The 20,062-nt window shown below is 34.5% G+C and overlaps 1 protein-coding gene across 7 annotated transcripts in view; it reads left to right on the forward strand.

Annotated features, from left to right (window-relative positions):
- CEP128 (centrosomal protein 128) overlaps window positions 1-20,062 on the forward strand; it is a 390,964-nt gene that overhangs the window by 145,945 nt on the left and 224,957 nt on the right. For all 7 annotated transcript variants that reach the window (XM_059373591.1, XM_059373593.1, XM_059373587.1 and 4 more), the window contains one exon: window positions 13,311-13,503. In XM_059373591.1, the coding sequence (XP_059229574.1) occupies window positions 13,311-13,503 (193 nt within the window). The remainder of the gene's footprint in view (window positions 1-13,310; window positions 13,504-20,062) is intronic.

The raw sequence follows: 20,062 nt of genomic DNA on the forward strand, positions 1-20,062 counted from the left end.
ACTGTTGAAATATCAAAACTAGATTGTCAGACAAATTCTTCTGCCTTTTCCTTGGGCTAGGCAATGTCTTGGAAGTATATAAAGGTCAGGGCAGATATAAAAAATATAAACCTTTATTTCCATATACTTAGATACTTAATATATTTTAGTTGCTGGAGGTAAGCTCAAAGCCTGCCAAATCTCCCTGTAGCTCAAACAAATCCCTTCATTTCTCTGGATATCTTGTTTTGTCAATTACAAAATGGGAAGGGTAAACTTTATGTTCTCAAGATAACTTTCTTGCTCTATGGTTCTTTGGCTTGATGATTTAAATTTAAATGGCAGGTGAGCAAATGTAAATAAAATCAAACAATTTGCTAATTTTAGCAAGAAGATTCTTCTGCATTATGGGTTAGTTACCAGCTATTCTCATATATCACATCAACTTGGATATTCCTTCACTAGAATATAAAGAAAATCACAACCATATATAATGTAGATGTTTGTTTGTCTAAGTATTGGCACTTAAATTAGTTTTTCAGCTTTAAGATGCTAAAGTGAAAAGTCTTTGATCCCAATTTAAATTCTGTAAGAAAACCAGCTGTACTGTAAACCTGAACAATTGTGTTCCAACTTAGGAAACTTTTAAGTTTGTCCCATATCCTAATTTAAAAATATGAGGAAAGTGAGGTTTTAGAAAAGGTTTGTGACTTTTCCAGTGCCATATAAAGAATGGGAAAATGGATTGGATGTTAGACTCACAGTTAATATTCTTACCATTGTGTGTGTTACTGTCTAAAATTTTCATTCAGCCAAGATTTATTGACTGGGTACTTTTTTGTGTATAGACATGAGTGGTATAAGTGTTAGGAAGCCATGGAAATTAATAAGGAAAATGGAAATGTATACACATTTTTAAAAATCTTTAGAATGTGTTATATTGTTATAGAAATATATAAACATTGACAAGGAGACACAAAAAGAGGAAGAGCTGAGTATGACATCTGTGCTAGGAGATTAAGGGGGTGTGATGCTACCAGTGTGTTACAGAAGGTTTCTGCAAAAATGCAATATTTAAACTTGATCATACAAAAAATATGCAGAAGTTTTGTAGTTAGCTAATTATAGGTACAATAATGCCAAGAAGTTGAGAATATCTGAGTGAACATAGATAATGCCCTGAGCTTGATGAGTAAGGTACAGGTGGGAGGTGGTGGGGAAAGACAGGGTTCACCTTTGAAGGCCTGCTGTGCATTAAAGAAACCTCTTAAAAAAAATTCTTAATAAGAAACTAGCAGCATTATGATTGACTATTGAAATTTACCCAACCTTGTAAAATTTTCCTCCTACATTAAGTACAGTGATGCTGTTCATTCCTAACCATCTTGATAAAACCAAATGCAAACTTGTATTTATGCCACCTGCATAGAAATTTAGAAATACATGTTTTGCTGTCTCAGAAATTTGGGGCTAGAAACTTTTGTTGTGCATTAAAAAAGCATTTCTCTTTTTTTTTCTTTTTCCCGACTCCTCCATTGTGACAACAAGAGCAATGTACTTGGAATTTTCTTTTAAGTTAAAATCTTTATCATTTCTGAACAGAAAGCTTTCACTGCTGTTGTTCAGTTAAATTATGAGAGGCAGAGATGACTCTTAATCATAGCTCTTTAATTTGGGAGCCAGTGAGCAGTTTTCCCTTATCATTTAATGGGATTGAACTTCTGATCAGACGAGTTTTAATAGTGCATGAAACAAGTGTTCCTCTACAGTGTAAAAGGGTCATGATAAGCAATACCACACTGACCAACTGACTAAGGAGGAATTGAATCTATTTACTAGAAAGATGGTTTAGGTTATTGATGGGCTGCAATACTGGAATTCCCATGAACTATGACTGGACAGCTCTATAAGTATTGAAGATAAGATCTGAAATCAGAGGACAAAAACTATATGGAAAGTAGAATTGCTATTCTGCTAGTCCATGCTTTCATTTTGCAGTATTAGAAGGACCTCTCAGGGCGTTTCGTAATTGTTTTCATAAATCTGCCAAATGAATTTCTTCTGTTAGTGTTAATCCTGGAAGAAGTAGAGGATTGGGTGAGGATAGTGTCACCGTTGCTTTGTTGCGATTGGTTGCCTAATATAAATATGAAGGCCAGCTAGGAGTTGGGCCAGGCTCACAGATAAGATAAGCCAAAAATGGTAAGAACAATACATTACAGGGAGGAAGAGGATTGAGATAGTCATTAACGAATATGAGACAAGCAGTTCCCATACATCAGGGATTTGTTTTTGTCAAAAATCCCAACAAGGTATTTAGAGGCCAAATTTATTCAGTTTAACAGAGAATTTTCTGAGTAGCTACTGTGTCCCAGATGCTATATTATGTCCTGTGGGCATAATAATGAATTTGGGGTGATATGTGCTCTTGAGGAACATTGTTTTCTCTAGAAAAGCTGATACATAGATAATTACAGTATTATCTATAAAAGCTGTGATACAGCTATGCAGAAACTGTCATGGTGACTGATCCCTGAGATGAATCTTAAAGCTGGCCAGATAAAGAGGAAATACTATGTATGCAGAGTAAACAACTGTAGGAATGGTATGGAAGAGAAACAGCATGATAAATACCAAGAAACCCAAGTGATCTGGCAGCACTACAGTATGAAAGTGGCAGGGATAAGGCTCTAGAAGGAACTAGAGAATAGGTCCACAATGAAGAGCACTGTATGCCATTTAAAAGGTTAAGTTCACTTCTGCACTTAGGGGGGAACCCCAAAGGAGATTTGAACAGGATACTGATTTATTCATTTTCATATTTCAGAAGCATTACTCTGATAGTAATGTAAAGGGTGGGTTAGAACTGGGAAGATAAAAGGCAGGGAGATGAGTCAAGAGGTCTTTGGATGAGACCAATGTTTCTGGGGTAAAAATCCACAAACTAAGGACATTGTAGAGATTCAGAGGAAGGGACAGACTGAAGAAATGTTTTGGTGACAATACGCAGGAGATGTTTAATACTATATCAGATGGAGTGATAGAGAAGGAGATGTCTAGGATTTTCAAGACAAGCTAGAAGATACTTTCTCAAAGTTTGGTTTCTGAATAGAGAGGCACACAAAGTCCTAGTTAGGCAAGATAGAAGAAGTATTGGAAGTGTTTCCAGGACTGGAATTGATATCTGGAAAGTCCCATTTGGACAGAAAGCCCCAAAGAGAAGCAGGGCCAGAGGCAGCGATCAGAGTATAGGTTGAAATCATGGAAAGAATTGAGAAGTAGCAATGACATTCCCAGAAAATGTGGACCAATTTCAAATCTAGAGCAGGCAGGCACTCTTAGCATGGAACAATCATACTAGAGAGTATCCACAGTTGGTCCCAGATCTTAAGGTATCATTTTATGATTGCGGAGAAAAGAAAAGCTGCTGTCAAATAGCTCTTTAGCACAAGGCAGGGTCATGAGTGCTCTGTTATTTACAGAAGAGCACATTTAATTTGGGGAGTCCAGTGCTAAGTATTTCCTCAAGAGGCAAAAAAGGTAAATGTATTTGCTTCTTTGGCTGTAAAGATCTCTTCCTTTTTGCCTTCATCCGTTTTATTGTCTTCCTCTTTCTTTAGTCTGCAAGCTCCATGAGGGAAGACCCATGTCCAACCTGTTCCTCGTTGCATCTTGAACATTTACCACAATACCTACCTAAATGCTCAATAAAACATTTTATAAAAAGAGTAATTATATTAGGAATACTGCAGTTTTCTACTAAAATTACTTCCTTAGTTTGAATATCACCAAAGAATAAATAGCAAGCAGATTAGATTTCAGTAATTTGTTAACTTTAAAATATTGTTTCATTTGATTGGAACTGTAAAATTCAAAGATTATATGGATAAACACACTTCTAAAATTTCCTTTATTTCTCCATTTGGTATCATGCCAAAGAGTCATACTTTTAGTGGTATAATGTGTTCTAGATGTTGCCTTTCCTTGCCATTTTTGGAATATTGTAACTGAAGTAGCTTTGGAGATCATGTAGTTTAACTTTGAGAAGACAACTCTGGGAATTCTGAGATTTACCTGAGGACCTAAAGCTAATTAGTTACTGAGAAGTGTTTAGAACCTGGGTGTCTGAATTCTATGCCAGTGTTTCTTTCCATTGGTTGTGTAATCTACATTTGAATATAAACCTTAAATTTATGCGTATTGTCTTTTTAATGGTATAGATTTTTTTTTTACAAGTTATTATATGAGAAGTATTAGACCCAATGTATTTAATTCTGGTTGAAGGATGTAAATAATCGTCTACTAACTTATCCTTCCAGTGTAGACTTCAAAATGAGATGCAGAACTCAGGTATCTTGATTCATTTGTAGGAAAGATACTTTAGATTGTATGCAAGGAACACATTCAATTAAACATTCAGTTTAATTGAAAAAAAAGTATTTTGTATTTTTAAATATGTACTCTTATTACGGAGATATTTTTTCCTTCATGAATTGCATTCATAACAGTAGAAAAGTGGAGAGTATTACTAAAAGGATTGTATTTTGAGATTGCTTTGGGTTTGAATTTTGTAATTCTGGTTTAATTCTTGTTTTGGTGGCCTGGCACACTCTTAGGAATTGCCATTCTCTTCCTTTACCTTTGGTTTTTCTATAAACACTTCCTCTCAAAATTGTTTCTTGAGTTTTGGCAAAGGAAGTATAGTAGTTAAAAGCAGCAAAATTATGGGCTTTAATATAATTGCTAACTCTATCAGCCATAATTGTTTTATTCTAATTTTCTGTTTCCCTAGGTTTTAGCTTTGAGTCATTCCTTAATGGCTTTAGTATATTATTACACTAAATCTCACTAGGGAATTCTTACACATTAAAAAGATCATTTTGATTGTTTTACTAGATACTTACTCTTACCTAATTGTAAGCTGCCAACTATGAAGGTAGCAAAATGCCTCATTTAGAAATTCTTTCATATTTTAGTTTATTTAGCAGTAGTTGATGTAGTTAAATAAATGAGCCTATTATGTAATCTTGAAGATGCTCTTGTGAGTGGTTAATAGAACGGTGTTTGCACTGTGATTAATAGCCTTGTCAGCTAATTATTATTTGGAATTGGTAAAGTTATTCCTATACTGTGTTCCAAGCTGTTTCTCTAAGACACTTAATGAAAGATGTTGGGTGTTTCTCTAACAAACACTGATTCTTATAATTGACTATTGGTTGATTAAATTTCCATAAGTTGATATTTTGTTTTGTAGGATTAATAATATATTCTGCTTACATATTCAGTTCATAATAAGCATCTAACTATAACCCATTTTAAAATTTTGTTTGGTGATGGAATAAAGGCTTTATAGGAATAAACTGAAGCCATAGGTCATACTATATTAGTCTGCTCAGTCCACTATAATAAAAGACCAGAAACTGGGTGGCTTTAACAACAGATACTTTTTTCCTCACAGTTCTGGAGCCTAGATGTCCAAGATCTAGGTGACAGGGTGAGTTTTTGGTGAGGCCTCTTCCTGGCTTGTAGATGACCACTTTCCTGTGGGGGGTGGGACATTTGGGAGGGCTGGGAGTATTACTGGGAGAATTGGGAGAGTCAGAAGACACAGTGTCTCTTCCTCTTATAAGGACTTCAGTCCTATAGGAATAGGGCCTCTTTTTGGTATAACCTCATTGAACTTTTATTGCCTACCTTCCTAAAGGCACTATCTCCAAATCCAATCACACTGAGGATTAAAACTTCAACATACATGCTTGAGGGGGGACACAATTAGTCCATAGCACATTATCATACCTGATGAATGCTTTGTTTTAGAGATTTTTTTGGTGTGTTATTCTTTTGCTTTTACCAGAACCAGTAGGATTATTGTTATGACAAAACAGATTTGTTGTTCCTCCATTATCAGCCCTTCACAATGGTACTGAGCATGGGCCAAAGATTGAGATGGAGTAAGTAAGAATCTTTGAGAAAAGGGAAATATGTGGTTATTTCCTAAATTTGCATTTAAGTCATTGGGCAAGAACAGATTAAACTGGATTGAAACCGACGATTCTCAGGGACTCACTTTGTTTGCACTACATTGGTTTTAAAAAATAGAATTAGTAGTGAACATTAAAAAAAATTACTCAATTACATGCATAATTACAGCATGGAATATGTTTGCCTTTTGAGGTATCAGAAGACCTGATAACATTAGGGTTTCATTCTTATGTGATAGGAAACTGTTGGGGCTGAGAAGAACCATGGATATGATCACATTAGAAGGAAGGTCATTCCAGTCTTTCTTCATGGTTGTCTTTTTTAAAAAATTTAATTTAATTTTTTTCATGTTCCAAGATTCATTGTTTATGCATCACACTCAGTGCTCCATGCAATACGTGTCCTCCTTAATACCCACCACCGGGTTCGCCAAACCCCCACTTCCCTCCCCTCCAAAACCCTCAGTTTGTTTCTCAGAGTCACAGTTTCTCATGGTTCATCTCCCCTCTGATTTAACACAATTCACTTTTCCTTTCCTTCTAATCAAAACCACATTGACATACCACCTTACACCAGTTTAAATGGCCAAAATTAGCACAGTTGTCTTTTTATAATCCAGATCAGTAGTTTATTCAGGTCCTAAATGTGTTATTTTAGAATGTTCATTAAACTTTCTTAATATAATGATACTAAAAGAATCTTGGATATTTTTGTTTTCAAGATATTTTATTTTTCCATATTATTACTTAAATGCAAGATGCTACCTCTTTATAAGAACTTAACAGCATCTAATTTTTCATTTAATTGCATGCGTCCTGTCTTCTCTGTGTGCGGAATGTTGTATTAATAGTAGTGTGTGTGCTCACATACAAACATGAACACACATCCATTCCCAAGTTGCTTTAAATTAAAGAATAATTTAAAATTCCTAAAAAACAATCTTGAGGATTTAGTACAGCAAATTCTTTAATATACAGGATAAAGATGTGTACGTGTTTAAGGTGCCAAATAAGCAGCAAAAAAGACTTGGTTGAAAATATATCTTTTCTAGAAACTATATATCTAACCTTTCCCTTTTATCATGCCAATAATAATAATATGATAATTACTAGGGCTTTTTGGTTTATTTATATTTCTTGAGTGATTGGTAAAGTTTGAGGTGAACAAAAGGTACAATCTATAGATTGAGACTGTTGTTTTAACACAGAAGCAGGCAGCAATAGCATGGACCTCCACTTATTTCTTGCCTGGTTACTATCAATTAATGAATGACTTAAGTAGTAATGTTTTAGAATCATTTCCTAATGACTTGGATCTAATACACTGAACATATTCTAACTTTCAAGATTTTAACAATATAGAAGTGTGGAAAGTAGAGTATTTACCCTCATTTCTCTGTTTGTACCTCTCTCTTTAGTAGGCATAGTCATCATAAACAGTTTGGCGTTCATATTTTCAGTCCTGTTCTGGTTTAGTGGGCTGAATTGAAGTTGTTTTGAACATAGATGTGTATTTTTTTAATTGCCAAATATACTGGCCACTTTCTCTTGGCAGTTTTTGACACTTTAAGTATATCCATATTCTTGTAGTATTTTTATTGTCTTCCTTAGGGGTTCTGTCACCCCAGACTCTTAGATTTTCCTTGTGCCCTTCCAATTTCTTCTTCTCAACTTTATTTTTAGTTTTCTCCTCTGTTCCTCTCTTTGACATTCTCCTTCTTTCTTCTATAGACACTTTGTAGGCTGTTTTATTTGTTCCTATGCCTTGGATGTCCTCCATACTGTTGATTCTTCAGTCTGTATCTCTCGAGCTTTAGATCTATATATCCGAATAGTCATTCACACTTCTGTGTCTTAGTCCTAACAACTTCAGCTTATCACAATCCGATGTTGACTGTTTAACCCTTAAATCTTTGCTTCTAGGTTTCTTAAGCTAGAAGCTTGAACATTGATACGGATTTCTTTCTCTCCTTTATCCCTAACATTTAAATCTCAGACACACACACACACACACACACACACACACACACACACACACACGTCCATTCCTCATTATTCTCTCTTGTTTCAATTATTGGTAGCAGTCTCTTGAGTTCTAGCCTTCAGTATTGGGCTTCACTCTATACAAAGAGCAAGCTTTCTAAAGAATGGTCCAGTTCACTTTCTTGTTTCTCATTCTGTGGTTAGATGGGGTGGTACTATATCACTCACCCTCACCAGCCACCCTGTATTCTGCTTCAGTGTTTTATCGAGACAAAAGTTGTAGTAGAGTGTGCTTCTTTTATCTGGCAAAGAGTTGACTACATTTCCTCGTTTCCTGTCCTGTGGGAGCTTTTTATCTCTTTATATTTGCATGAGTATTTCAAACTGATGTTGGGAAATGAAGCAGCCTTCATTAAGTTTTTGCAATCTTAATCAGAACTCTACAGCTCAACTTAAGTTGGGGACTTCCTGTATTTACCAGTGACATTCAGATAAGATAGAGGCCTATAAATTATGTAACATGTACTAAAGCCAGGTCTCCTCTCTGCAAGGAGGTTTAATTTTAGCTTTGTTGCTTGATTTCTTTCTTTCATTCTTTCTTGTTAAATACCAGCTGAATTGAGATCGAATTCATGTAACATATAATTCACCTATTTAGAGTGTACCATTCAGTAGTTTTTAGTATATTCACAGAAGTGTGATGCCACCACCACAATGAATTTTAGAACATTTTATCACCCCAAAAAGAAAATGTGGACCTTTAGCCATCAGTTCCTAAATCTGTCCATTCCACTTACCCACCACCCCCAGCCCTAGTCAACACCTAATTTGCTTTCTATAGCTATAGATTTGCCAGTTCTGAACATTTCTTATACATGGAATCATTCAATATGTGGTCTTTTATAAATGACTCTTTTCATTTAGCAGAATGTTTTTAAGGTTCATCTGTATTGTAGCATATATCAGTACTTCACTTCCTTGCTAAATAATAGTCCACTATATGGGTTTACCATTTTATTCATCCATTAATCACTTGAAGTTCCTTTGGGTTATTTTCATTTCTTAGATATCATGAAAAATGCTGATATGAACATTGGAGTTTAAGTTTTTCATGAACATATGTTTTCATTTCTCATAAATATATACTTAAAAGTAGAATTGCTGTAATAGACCAGAAAGGAACAGAGACAATATACAGTAACAGTCACCTTACAGACAGTACAATGGCACTAAATTTGTGTTTTTCAATACTTACCCTGAATGTAAATGAGCTAAATGCCCTAACCAAAAGACACAGGGTATCAGGATGGGTAAAACAAACAAACAAAACCAACTCGATCGATATGCTCTCTGCAAGAAACTCATTTTAGACCCAAAGACTATTTGGGTCTAAATTTAAAGTGAGGGGGTTGAAAACCATTTATTATGCTAATGGACATCAAAAGAAAGTTGACAGATAAATTAGATTTTAAGCCAAAGACGATAGTAAGAGATGAGGAAGGACACTACATCATACTTAAAGGGTCTGTCCAGCAAGAAGATCTAAGAATGTTAAATATCTATGCCTCTAACATGGAAGCAGCCCATTAAACAAGTCATTCAATAACAAAACCAAAGAACACATAGACAATAATGCAATAATAGTAGGGGACTTTAACACTCCCTCACTCAAATGGATAGATCATCTAAGCAAAAAATCAACAAGGAAATAAAGATCTTAAATGACACACTGGACCAGATGGGACATCCCAGATATATTCAGAACATTCCATCCCAAAGTAACAGAATACACATTCTTCTCTAGTCCACATGGAACATTCTCCAGAACAGATCACATCCTGGGTCACAAATCAGGTCTCAACTGGTACCAAAAGTTTGGGATCACTCCCTGCATATTTTCAGACCACAATACTCTGAAACTAGAACTAAGTCACAAGAGGAAAGTTGAAAAGAACTCAAATACATGGAGGCTAAAAGCATCCTACTGAAGAATGAGTGGGTCAACCAGGAAACTAAAGAAGAATTGAAAAAAATTCATGGAAACAAATGAAAATGAAAACCCAACTGTTCGAAATCATTGGGACACAGCAAAGGCATTCCTGAGAGGAAAGTATATAGCAATACAAACCTTTCTCAAGAAATAAGAAAGGTCTCAAATACACAACCAAACCCTATACCTAAAGGAGCTGGAGAAAGAACAGCAAAGTAAACCTAAACCCAGCAGTAGAAGAGAAATAATAAAGATCAGAGCAGAAATCAATGAAATAGAAACCAAAAGAACGGTAGAGCAAGAGGCTGGTTCTTTGAAGGAATTAATAAGATTGATAAACCCCTGGCCAGACTTATCAAAAAGAAAAGAGAAAGGACCCAAATTAGTAAAACCATGAATGAAAGAGGAGAGATCACAACCCAACACCAAACTAATACAACAATTATAAGAACATATTATGAGCAACTCTACGCCAGCAAATTTGACAATCTGGAAGAAATGGATGCATTCCTAGAGACGTATAAACTGCCACAACTGAACCAGGAAGAAATAGAGAACCTAAAGAGACTTGTAATCAGTAAGATCGAAGCAGTCATCATAAATCTCCCACAAATAAGAGCCCAGGGCCAGACAGCTTCCTAATACAATGTTAGAAGTGGAGAGAGCATTCTTTTCTTTTTCGTGATCTTAGGGAGAAAGCATTCAGTCTTTAACCATTACGTGTAATAATAGGAGTTGTTCATAGATACGTTTTTCAGGTTGAGAAAGTTCCGTCTGTTCGTAGTTTGTTGAATGACTTTATTGTGAATAGGTGATGAATTTCATCATATACTTTTTCTGAACCTTTTGATATAATCACATGGCTTTTGCTCTAATTGTAAATGGCATTTTGGAACCCAGTGTTCTCACACTTCTGTGTTTGTGGTAGAGTGGCCACCCTTTCAGTGAGGGTACAGTGGAGGAGGGAGTCCCTACTATCTCCACTGACTTGCCAAGACTTTAGCCTACCCAGATTAGAGCTATGAAAATGAAAAATCCTAGTGGTCTGCCCTTCCAACGCAATACCTACTATTATGTTGTTTCTACTCACAGCATTTCTTACTCCAACTTTGTGAGTTTTCCACATGAGATGATGCAGTTCTCTGCAAACACCAACTGGGTGTCCTACAATTTAATTCAGCTCTGACACAAACTACCTAGAGTTGGCAGATACTACAGATGAAGGGCTCCGTCCCATCTGCACCCAATTCAGATGCCAATCATAAATAATGGATCCCTAGGTGACTTACACTTCCATCTGACTTGGCTACAAATTAGGGATTCCCATTGCTCTCTCCTCAGGTTTAATTTGCTGTAATGGGTCACTGATCTAAGGGAAATTCTTTGCTTACTATTACCAGTTTATTTATGAAGAATAGAAATAACCAGCCAGATGAAGAGGTTATATAAGGTAAAGTCTCAAAGAGTCTGCATAGAGTCTGGGGGTATTTCACACTCCTGGCACTCCAGTGATTTGTTCACTGACGTGGAAGCTAATTAAATCTCATTGTCCAAGAGTTTTTATAGAACTTAATATCCAGTGGCCTCCTGAATTCCAACTTCCTAGAAGTTGAAGGGTAGGGCGAAAGTTCTAAATCCCTAATCACCAGTTCCATCCTGAGGCTGTCCAGTGACCCCACCCTAAACACTCTGATTGGATCCTCAGGCTTGTTATGAATAACAAAGGACATTCTTACTCTGGAAGTTCCAGGGACTTTAGGAGCTCTGTGCCAAGAATTAGGGACAAGGACCAAGTATCTTTCTTATTATGCTACAATACCATATAACTTGACTGTGAACTGGGGGAAGAGGGAACCGTCTTCTAGGCAATAACTTTATGAAATGTGGAGTGGAGCTTTTGTCACACAGGGTGTGTGCCTTCCATTGTTCATAATTATCTAGCTTCTACCTAACATTTTCATTTAAGAGCAGCTTTGTAGAACTCTTGTCCTCATTCTGGAAGTGGAACTTCTATACAGTGCTTCCCTTGTTTTTGATGAGCAATTATAACAAATGTGATCTAGGTTTTGCTTTTACAAGCATGATTTCCCTTCACTTAACACATTCACATTCTATTCATTGTTTGCCTAATAATCACAGACTGTTTTATACTGTGGCATATCCTGAAAATCTCCTAGATTTCTGGAGGCCTAGAACTTTCTTGCTTACTGACGAATGCTATTCAGGGAAGTTACCCTTTAGCTTAACCTAATTTTTCTGTTTGACCCATTGCTTCCTTTATTTTGCTTCTTACTAAAATAAAGACTGTTATAGATTATTTAAAATCAACTAAAAGGGCACCCTCACTTGTGAAGGTCCTAAGAGCTGACTAAAATCCTGTTCTAGTGAAGGTGAAAATTTTTTTTTTCCTCATCCCTAGCTTAAGTATTTAAATAATAAAGATGGTGAGGTTAGAGTCTATGGAAAAACAGTTGCTTCAGTTATATTTCCTAGTCTTCTAAATGAGGGCATAAACTGATTTTATGTCCCTCATACCATATGGAACATCTCTACATGATTAGCTGGACCCCTGGGATATGAATTTTTAGAAATCAAACCTAGAAATTTTATCTTTTTTTAAAAAAAAGTATTATTATTTATTTCAAAATTATTTATCTAAATTCAGTGGAGTTAACATCACCCAGTTACCCAATCCTCCTTCCACCCATTTCCCCTCCAGTGACCCTGTTTGTTTCGTGGAGTTCAGCATCACTTATGGTTTAACTCCCTCTTTCGTTATCTTATTTGATTTTTCCTTCCCTTCCCTTATGTTCATATGTTTCATTCCTTAAATTCCACATATGGGTGAAATCATGTGGTATTTGTCTTTCTCTGGCTGACTTACTTTGCTTAGCATAATACCCTTTAGTTCCATCCACGTCATTGCAAATGGCAAGATTTCATTCTTTTTGATGTCTTTTTCTGAAGAAAAAAATCTCTAAATTCAAGCTCCCTTTTGTGACGAGTCTGTAGCATTCTATTCTGAGGTACTTTTTACTTTAAAAATAAGACTGCCTTATATATTCCTTTAGGGAGCTAATTGTATTTTGATTGCAAGTTCAGTAGGCCAGATTTTTCCATGGTATTGCCTTTCCAAAGATGATAGGGATTATAAAATATTTTATAAAAATCCAAGATAATCATGGCTTAGTTGCTATACCAACTTTTAACTAATATAAATTATTATCAAGTCAAAATATTATGGGTACTTTTTTGTTTTGCTTAAATTTGTTATCGCTTATATTTGTCCAGATTATCATGACTTTTGCCTCCTATTCTGAAATGTTAGTGTTTTCTAGATTTTTAAAAAATGAGATATATAAATATCATTTTTTTAGACAAAACTTCAGTGGCTCTGTGAGGAACTAAAAGAGAGAGAAAACCGAGAAAAAAATCTGCGGCACCAGCTGATACTGTGCAGACAACAGCTGAGGAATATGACGGAAAACAAGGAATCTGAGCTCCAGTGTCTCTTTGAACAGATAGAAAGACAAGAGCAGCTTCTGGAAGAAATACACCAGGAGAAAAGAGGTGTGTTATTTGTTCCTACTCTTATTTTTCTTTGTTTGTGTTTGTGGAATCCTAGGATTTGAAAGAAAAGCCTATTTCCCTTGTCTCTACTTTGGATTATTTCCAAATCCCTTTCCTTTCCTGTCTTTTGTCTCCCTATCTTTCTTCATTTCTGGCTCCAGAAGAGAAGATTGTTCACCCTGAGAACTTTTCCTTCAGCTAGTGCTTCTCTCCTGTATAGATAGCACTTTGTTGCCATTTCCAAGTATTAATGTGGTCAGACATTTGTTCTTCCCTGATAGAATGCTGAAGTTTATATTTTACTTCAGGAGAATATTCATTAATTTATTCAATAAATATTTACTCTGTGCCTATTTTGTCTTGGGCACCATAAAAGTGCTGAGGATACATCATGGATAAAACCAAAAAAATCCTCTTATTTAGCTTACATTGTATAGAGTGGAGTGACAGAAAATAAACATAAAGCATAGATAAATTGTTAATGTATTAGAAGTTTATAAGCACAATGGTGAAAACAATAGAGTAAGGGAAGAAGAGTTTGCAAGAGCAGGGGGCAGGGTTGTAATATGTTTAATATGTAGGCAGTACTTTAAAAGTTTGATCAGAAGTTTGGAAAAACTGCTTTCCTTTTTGGTTCTACTAGGGATACATCATGATGCGAAGAAGAAAAACAGCATTATGTATGGAAATCCTATGTGTTTCTTGTGTTGGCCTAGGCCTTTTTGTTATTGGTGAACTTTATTAATTTAAGAACTAGAAAGAGACTTAATATAGTGTCCCACTAAGAAAAATAAAACATTAATATATAATAGCCCCCTAAATTTTTTTTTTTTTTGGTTTTTCATTTTATTTATCAGGACTATTCCTTCTACAGGTACCAGTTAAAAATTACTGCTGTATGCAGTGATTCTGAGTTTTTTGGGTATCAGGAACACTTTGCATTCATTTACATATTTGAGAACTCATAGAGCTTTAATCAAGGTATATCATATGCATTAATATCTACCATGTTAAAAACTAAAACGGAGCATTTAAAAATATTAATTCCTTTGAAATAATAATTATAAACCTATTATATTGTTAACATAAAAATTAATGACATTTAACTAGTTCCAATACAAAAATATTGATGATGGCTTTGTTTTGCACTTTTGTAAATATCTTTTATTGCTGTCTTAAATGAATACAGTTGCAATTTTGTATTTGCTTCTGTATTCCATTGTTATATTCCATGTCGTGTAACCTCTGGAAAAACTGAACTGTGTTTATGAGAACTTGAGTGTGAAAAAGGCAAGTACTATCTTAGTAGTATTAATAAGGGGTCTTGGATGACCCCCAAACCATCCATTGCAAACTGCTGCTATAGTGCAATTGAAAGATGTTAACTGTGCTAGTAGTAAAAGCCAGAGGATGCCCTTAAATATACATATACGTATACATATATGTATATGTATATATATATATATATGATTTTTTTAAGGATAGTACAATAGAATCTAATTACAGACTTTATAGATAAAACATTGTATGCTCTGTACATGTTAATAGACTATTTACAAATACTGGATTGCAACTGGCTTTTCTTTTAGTAAGTATTATCAATATTATCACCCAGTAAATTATTTTTTATATTATAAATACCTATAGCTTTTAGGTGGACAAATCCAAAAGGGAAGAACCAAATATTTGTACACTGAAATAATTATGTTTAAATGCCCAGCTTTTTTTCATAAAAGCCTTAGAAAAAAAGTTATAAATATTATAACTTCTCAATATGATTCCTTTATTTCTATTATGTAAATTTAATAAACATTTATTGCTTGTTTTGTTTCATAGAGCTCTTGAATTCCTTTATGCATCTTAAAATCAGCCTGTCAGGTGTTTTAAAAGGAATTTGCTAGTTTTTTTTATAAGACTGTTAAATGTCCACATTTAAGAATGGACTTTCTTGATATTGAGTATTCCTATCCATGAACATAGTATGTCTAAACACATATTTAAGTTTTTAACTTTTCTCATGGATATTTTGTACTTTTCAACATATAGGTCTTGGACATTTTTTTCAGATTTATTTCTAATTTTTTCTGATTTATGATGTTACATTAAATGACATTTTAAAACTTGAATTTCCAACATTCTTTTCTAGCATATAGAAATACAATTGATTTTTGTGTGTGTGTGCATTAACCTAATGTTCTTTAATTGTGGTAGCTCATTTATTAGTTGTAGCAGTTGTTTTGTTATCATTGTTTTTGATTTCTTAACACTTAGGGTTTTCTTTGTACATAATCATCACCTATAAATAAGGACAGTTTTTGCTTCTCCTGGTGAGTTTTTTTCTTTTTCCTTTCTTTTTCTTTCCTTTCCTTTTCCTTTTCTCTTCCCTTCTTTCTCTTCCTTTCCCTGTCCTGTACTTTTCCTTTCCTGTCCTGTCCTTTCTCCTGTCCTTTCCTTTCCTTTCCTTTCCTTTCTTTTTTCTCCTCTCTTTTCTTTTCCTTTTCACTGAATGGGATGTCCAGTACATATTAAACTAACCTTATATTCCTGGGATCAACTCTACTTTGTCAAATTGTATTTTCCCATTTATATATGGCTGGATTTGATTTATTAACAGCTAAGATTTTTTTGCATCTGTGTTCATGAGAAATATTGTTCTGTAGCTTCTTTTCTCGTAATGTCTTTATCTGATTTGAATGTTAATATAACAGTGACCTCTTAAAATAAGTTGTGTTTCCCTTTTACATTTAGAAACCTTTGTATATATTATATATTATTATTTTTGAAAAAAGCATGATAGAATTCATTAATGAAGCCTCCTGTGCCCGCAGTTTTCATTTGGGTAAGGCTTTAAATTTCAAACTCAAATTCTTTAATAGCTATTCGGCTATTCAGAATTTCTTCTTCTTGAGTCAGTTTTATTAATGTGTACCTTTCATCATATTTGCTCATTTTATCTAAGTTGTCAAATTTGTTGGCTTAAAATTTCTTATGCTATCCCCTTTTAAATTCTTTTAATTTCTGTAAGATCTGTACTGATGCTTACTATTATATTCCTGATATTGGTAATTTTCTTTTATCCTTTGTAAGTATTGCTGAGGGTTTTAATTTTATTAATATTTTCAAAGAAGCAACTTTGAATTTAATTTTTTTCTATTTATCTTTTTAATGTTGACCTCTACTTTTATTTTTAATTTCCCATCTTTTACTTAGTTTATGTATCATTTGCTTTTTTCTCTGGATTCTTAAGTCACAAGCCTTATTTTAATACCTTTTTTTCTTAATGTTGTCATTAAAGTTCTAAATTTCCATCTTAGTGATACTTGAAATGTATTGAAACAAATGTTTCAATGTCATGTTTTCATTATCATTTAGTTTAAACTAGAAAATATTTCCCCTGTGATTTCTTCTGTGACCTGTGAGTTTTTTGTTTTTTTTTTTTTTAGAAGTATACTACTTAGTTTCCAATTATGTGAAGAGTTTTCTGCATATTTTATTACTGATGTCTAACTTAATACCCTTGTGGTCTTAGAATATGCCCTCCATAATTTTGATTCTTTGAAATCTTCCAGGACTTGTTTTATGTCCCCAAATGTGGTCTGTCCTGGTCAATTTTCCAAGTGTACTTAAAAGAAAGTTATGTTCTACATTTATTGTGAAATATTTTATAATTATCAGTCGTGTCAAACTGTTTCATAATGTTCTCTGTCACTGGTGATTTCTGTATCCCTACTGATTTTGTCTACCTCTATCAATAACTGATAGAGAATGGCTAAAATATCCAGCTATTTACTTTAATTGTATATATGTGTGTCATTTTTTTTTTTTTTTGCTTCATGTATTTCGAGGCTGTTATTAGATCTATTTTAGTTAGTATTGATTGTGTAATCGATTGCCTATTTTAATAGTCTCAATAAAAGCAAAGGAAGAGAGGTGTTAGTAGTGTCAACAAATGCAGAAGGTATGATGGAGGAATTGGTGTAAGATTGAGCAGTGTAGGTGATAGAACCCATATAGGAGACTGTAAGGTCTCAGTGGTTTTGCCATTGGGAGAAATAAGAAAGTTGGGAAGTAGGGGCTGATTTTGGTGACAGAGAAAGAGGGATCTTATTTTTTACACCTATCCCTTAAAGTCATAAATGAAAAAAGTTTTAGAAAGTATCAAACTATTGTTAACAAAGAAATGATATGGTACTCTCTTGCCTATGTATATAAAATGTAATAAGTGCTGTTTGTGATTCAGAAATTATGTGGACTTAATATAAATAATGAAGTTTAAGCAAAGGCTGTTGCAGTTGGAGACATATAAACATATTTATTAGGAGGTAGGGTGAAATACATATGTTACTAGAAATACAAGCAGCATGTTCTGGTGAAAATGGGAGTACTGATTACTTTGGTAGAGGCCCATATGGGGAAGTTTTTTGTTAGGACATGTCCTTTGATTTAGATCTTGAGGAATGTAGCAGGATTTCTATAAGAAACAGAGGAGGACGAAAGATTCTTTGCAGGATTTAGCTGCATAGTGATCTCTTCTTGGGTACTTTAGCATTTGTTTATAATAGTATATATGTAGGTGATTTGATGATTAAATTTAGGTATTTCTGAAACATCAAAATGAATTATAGAAATTTATATTTGTTTCCCTTTACTGTCTTAGGAACTTACCTGTTAGATAGAACAAGGTAAACCTACTTATAAGAGAAGTAGTACAGAGAAACTTTGTATTCATTGCAGTTGCCATTCTCTGCATTAATATTTTTAGTTTGATTTAATGTCATATTGACTAACATGTGCCATGTTAACTGAAACGCATGTACAAGAAGTTTATTGGTGCGTGCTGCCAGATTTATCTGAATTTTCTATGCTTCCTGGGCTTCTTTAGGCCTGTAGGTTTGGCCTGGAGTGTTCAAAAAGGAGAGGAACTCTAATGAGAAGTTAATGTCATGGCCCCCCTAGACGTTCGGTAATTATTGACTAAAAATTCATTAATCTTATGAATGGTAACAAATATCAGAGTAGAGAGATGTAAACTGCAGTTGGGAGTCATTAGGAATATTTTTACTTGTGTAGGTAGTTATTTTTAATAATTTCTTAGGAAACTAACTGCTGTTTACCTTTTTAATATTCTGGTAAGCCACTGCTCTTGTATGTGCCAGTATTTCTCTGTAAAAATACTTTGAAACTATGGGATTTACTAAAAACTAACATTCATGTGGAAGTTGAAAGGATTCCTTTTTTTCAAAGAGCTTCAGAAGGAGGAGCGTTTGTATAGGACGATGTCAATTCATTCTTGCTATATGAAATGTTAATGATGGACAAATATAGCAGACAATTTTCTTTTTTTTAAAATTTTTTAAAAAATTAACATTTAATGTATTATTAGCCCCAGGGATACAGGTCTGTGAATCGTCAGGCTTACACACTTCACAGCACTCACCATAGCACATACCCTCCCCAATGTCCATAGCCCAACCACCCTCTCCCTATTCTCCCTTCCCCCAGCAACCCTCAGTTTGTTTTGTGAGATTAAGAGTCTATTATGGTTTGTCTCCTTCCCAATCACATCTTGTTTCATTTTTTTCCTTCCCTACTCCCCAAGCCCCCCACATTGCCTTTCAAATTCCTCATATCAGGGAGAGCATATGATAATTGTCTTTCTCTGATTGACTTCTTTCGCTCAGCATAATACCCTCTAGTTCTGTCCACGTCATTGCAAATGGCAAGATTTCATTTCTTTTGATGGCTGCATAGTATTCCATTGTATATATGTACCACATCTTCTTTATCCATTCATCTGTTGTTGGACATCTAGGTTCTTTCCATAGTTTGGCTACTGTGGACATTGCTGCTAGAAACATTCCGGTGCATGTGCCCCTTCAGATCACTGCATTTGTATCTTTAAGGTAAATACCCAGTAATGTGATTGTTGGGTTGTAGGGTAGCTCTATTTCAACTTTTTGAGGAAACTCTATGCTGTTTTTCATAGTGGCTGCACTAGCTTGCATTCCCACCAACAGTGTAGGAGGATTCTCCTTTCTCCACAATAATTTTCTTAATATAGTTTTTCTTAAGCTGAAATTATGAAGTTTTAGTTAAGGCACTTATCTTACTTTCCAGGCACTCTGTGATTGTGGCTGTTACTATTTAGTGTGTGTAGTTTCTCTTCTTTGAGTAATTAGAAATTGACATGGTCTCTGAAATTCCTTTCCCTTAAAGATGAAAATTAATTTTTCTTACCCAGTTTCTAGTTTTGAGTAAGTGTAAATTCATTTGCCTTTTTTAGATTAGGTGGGCTACTCCCCAAACCCTACTACCCTGATACTGATACTGTGATAGGTATAATGCCTAGAATAATGCGATAGGTATAATGCCTAGAAAGATAGTAATTCTCAGGAACATACACTCTAGATTCAGGTTTCTCTAATCTCTCTCTTCCTGTCATATCACTTATTGGGAATGTACATGCAAGGATGAAATAGGCCATTGTCAGGGCCTCTTTGTTAGGGAGTTACCTTTTCTGAATAAAAGGGAAAATACTAAAAGGATATGGAAAAGGGAA

Source organism: Mustela nigripes, chromosome 13 (genome assembly GCF_022355385.1).
Source record: "Mustela nigripes isolate SB6536 chromosome 13, MUSNIG.SB6536, whole genome shotgun sequence".
Lineage (NCBI taxonomy): Eukaryota > Metazoa > Chordata > Mammalia > Carnivora > Mustelidae > Mustela > Mustela nigripes.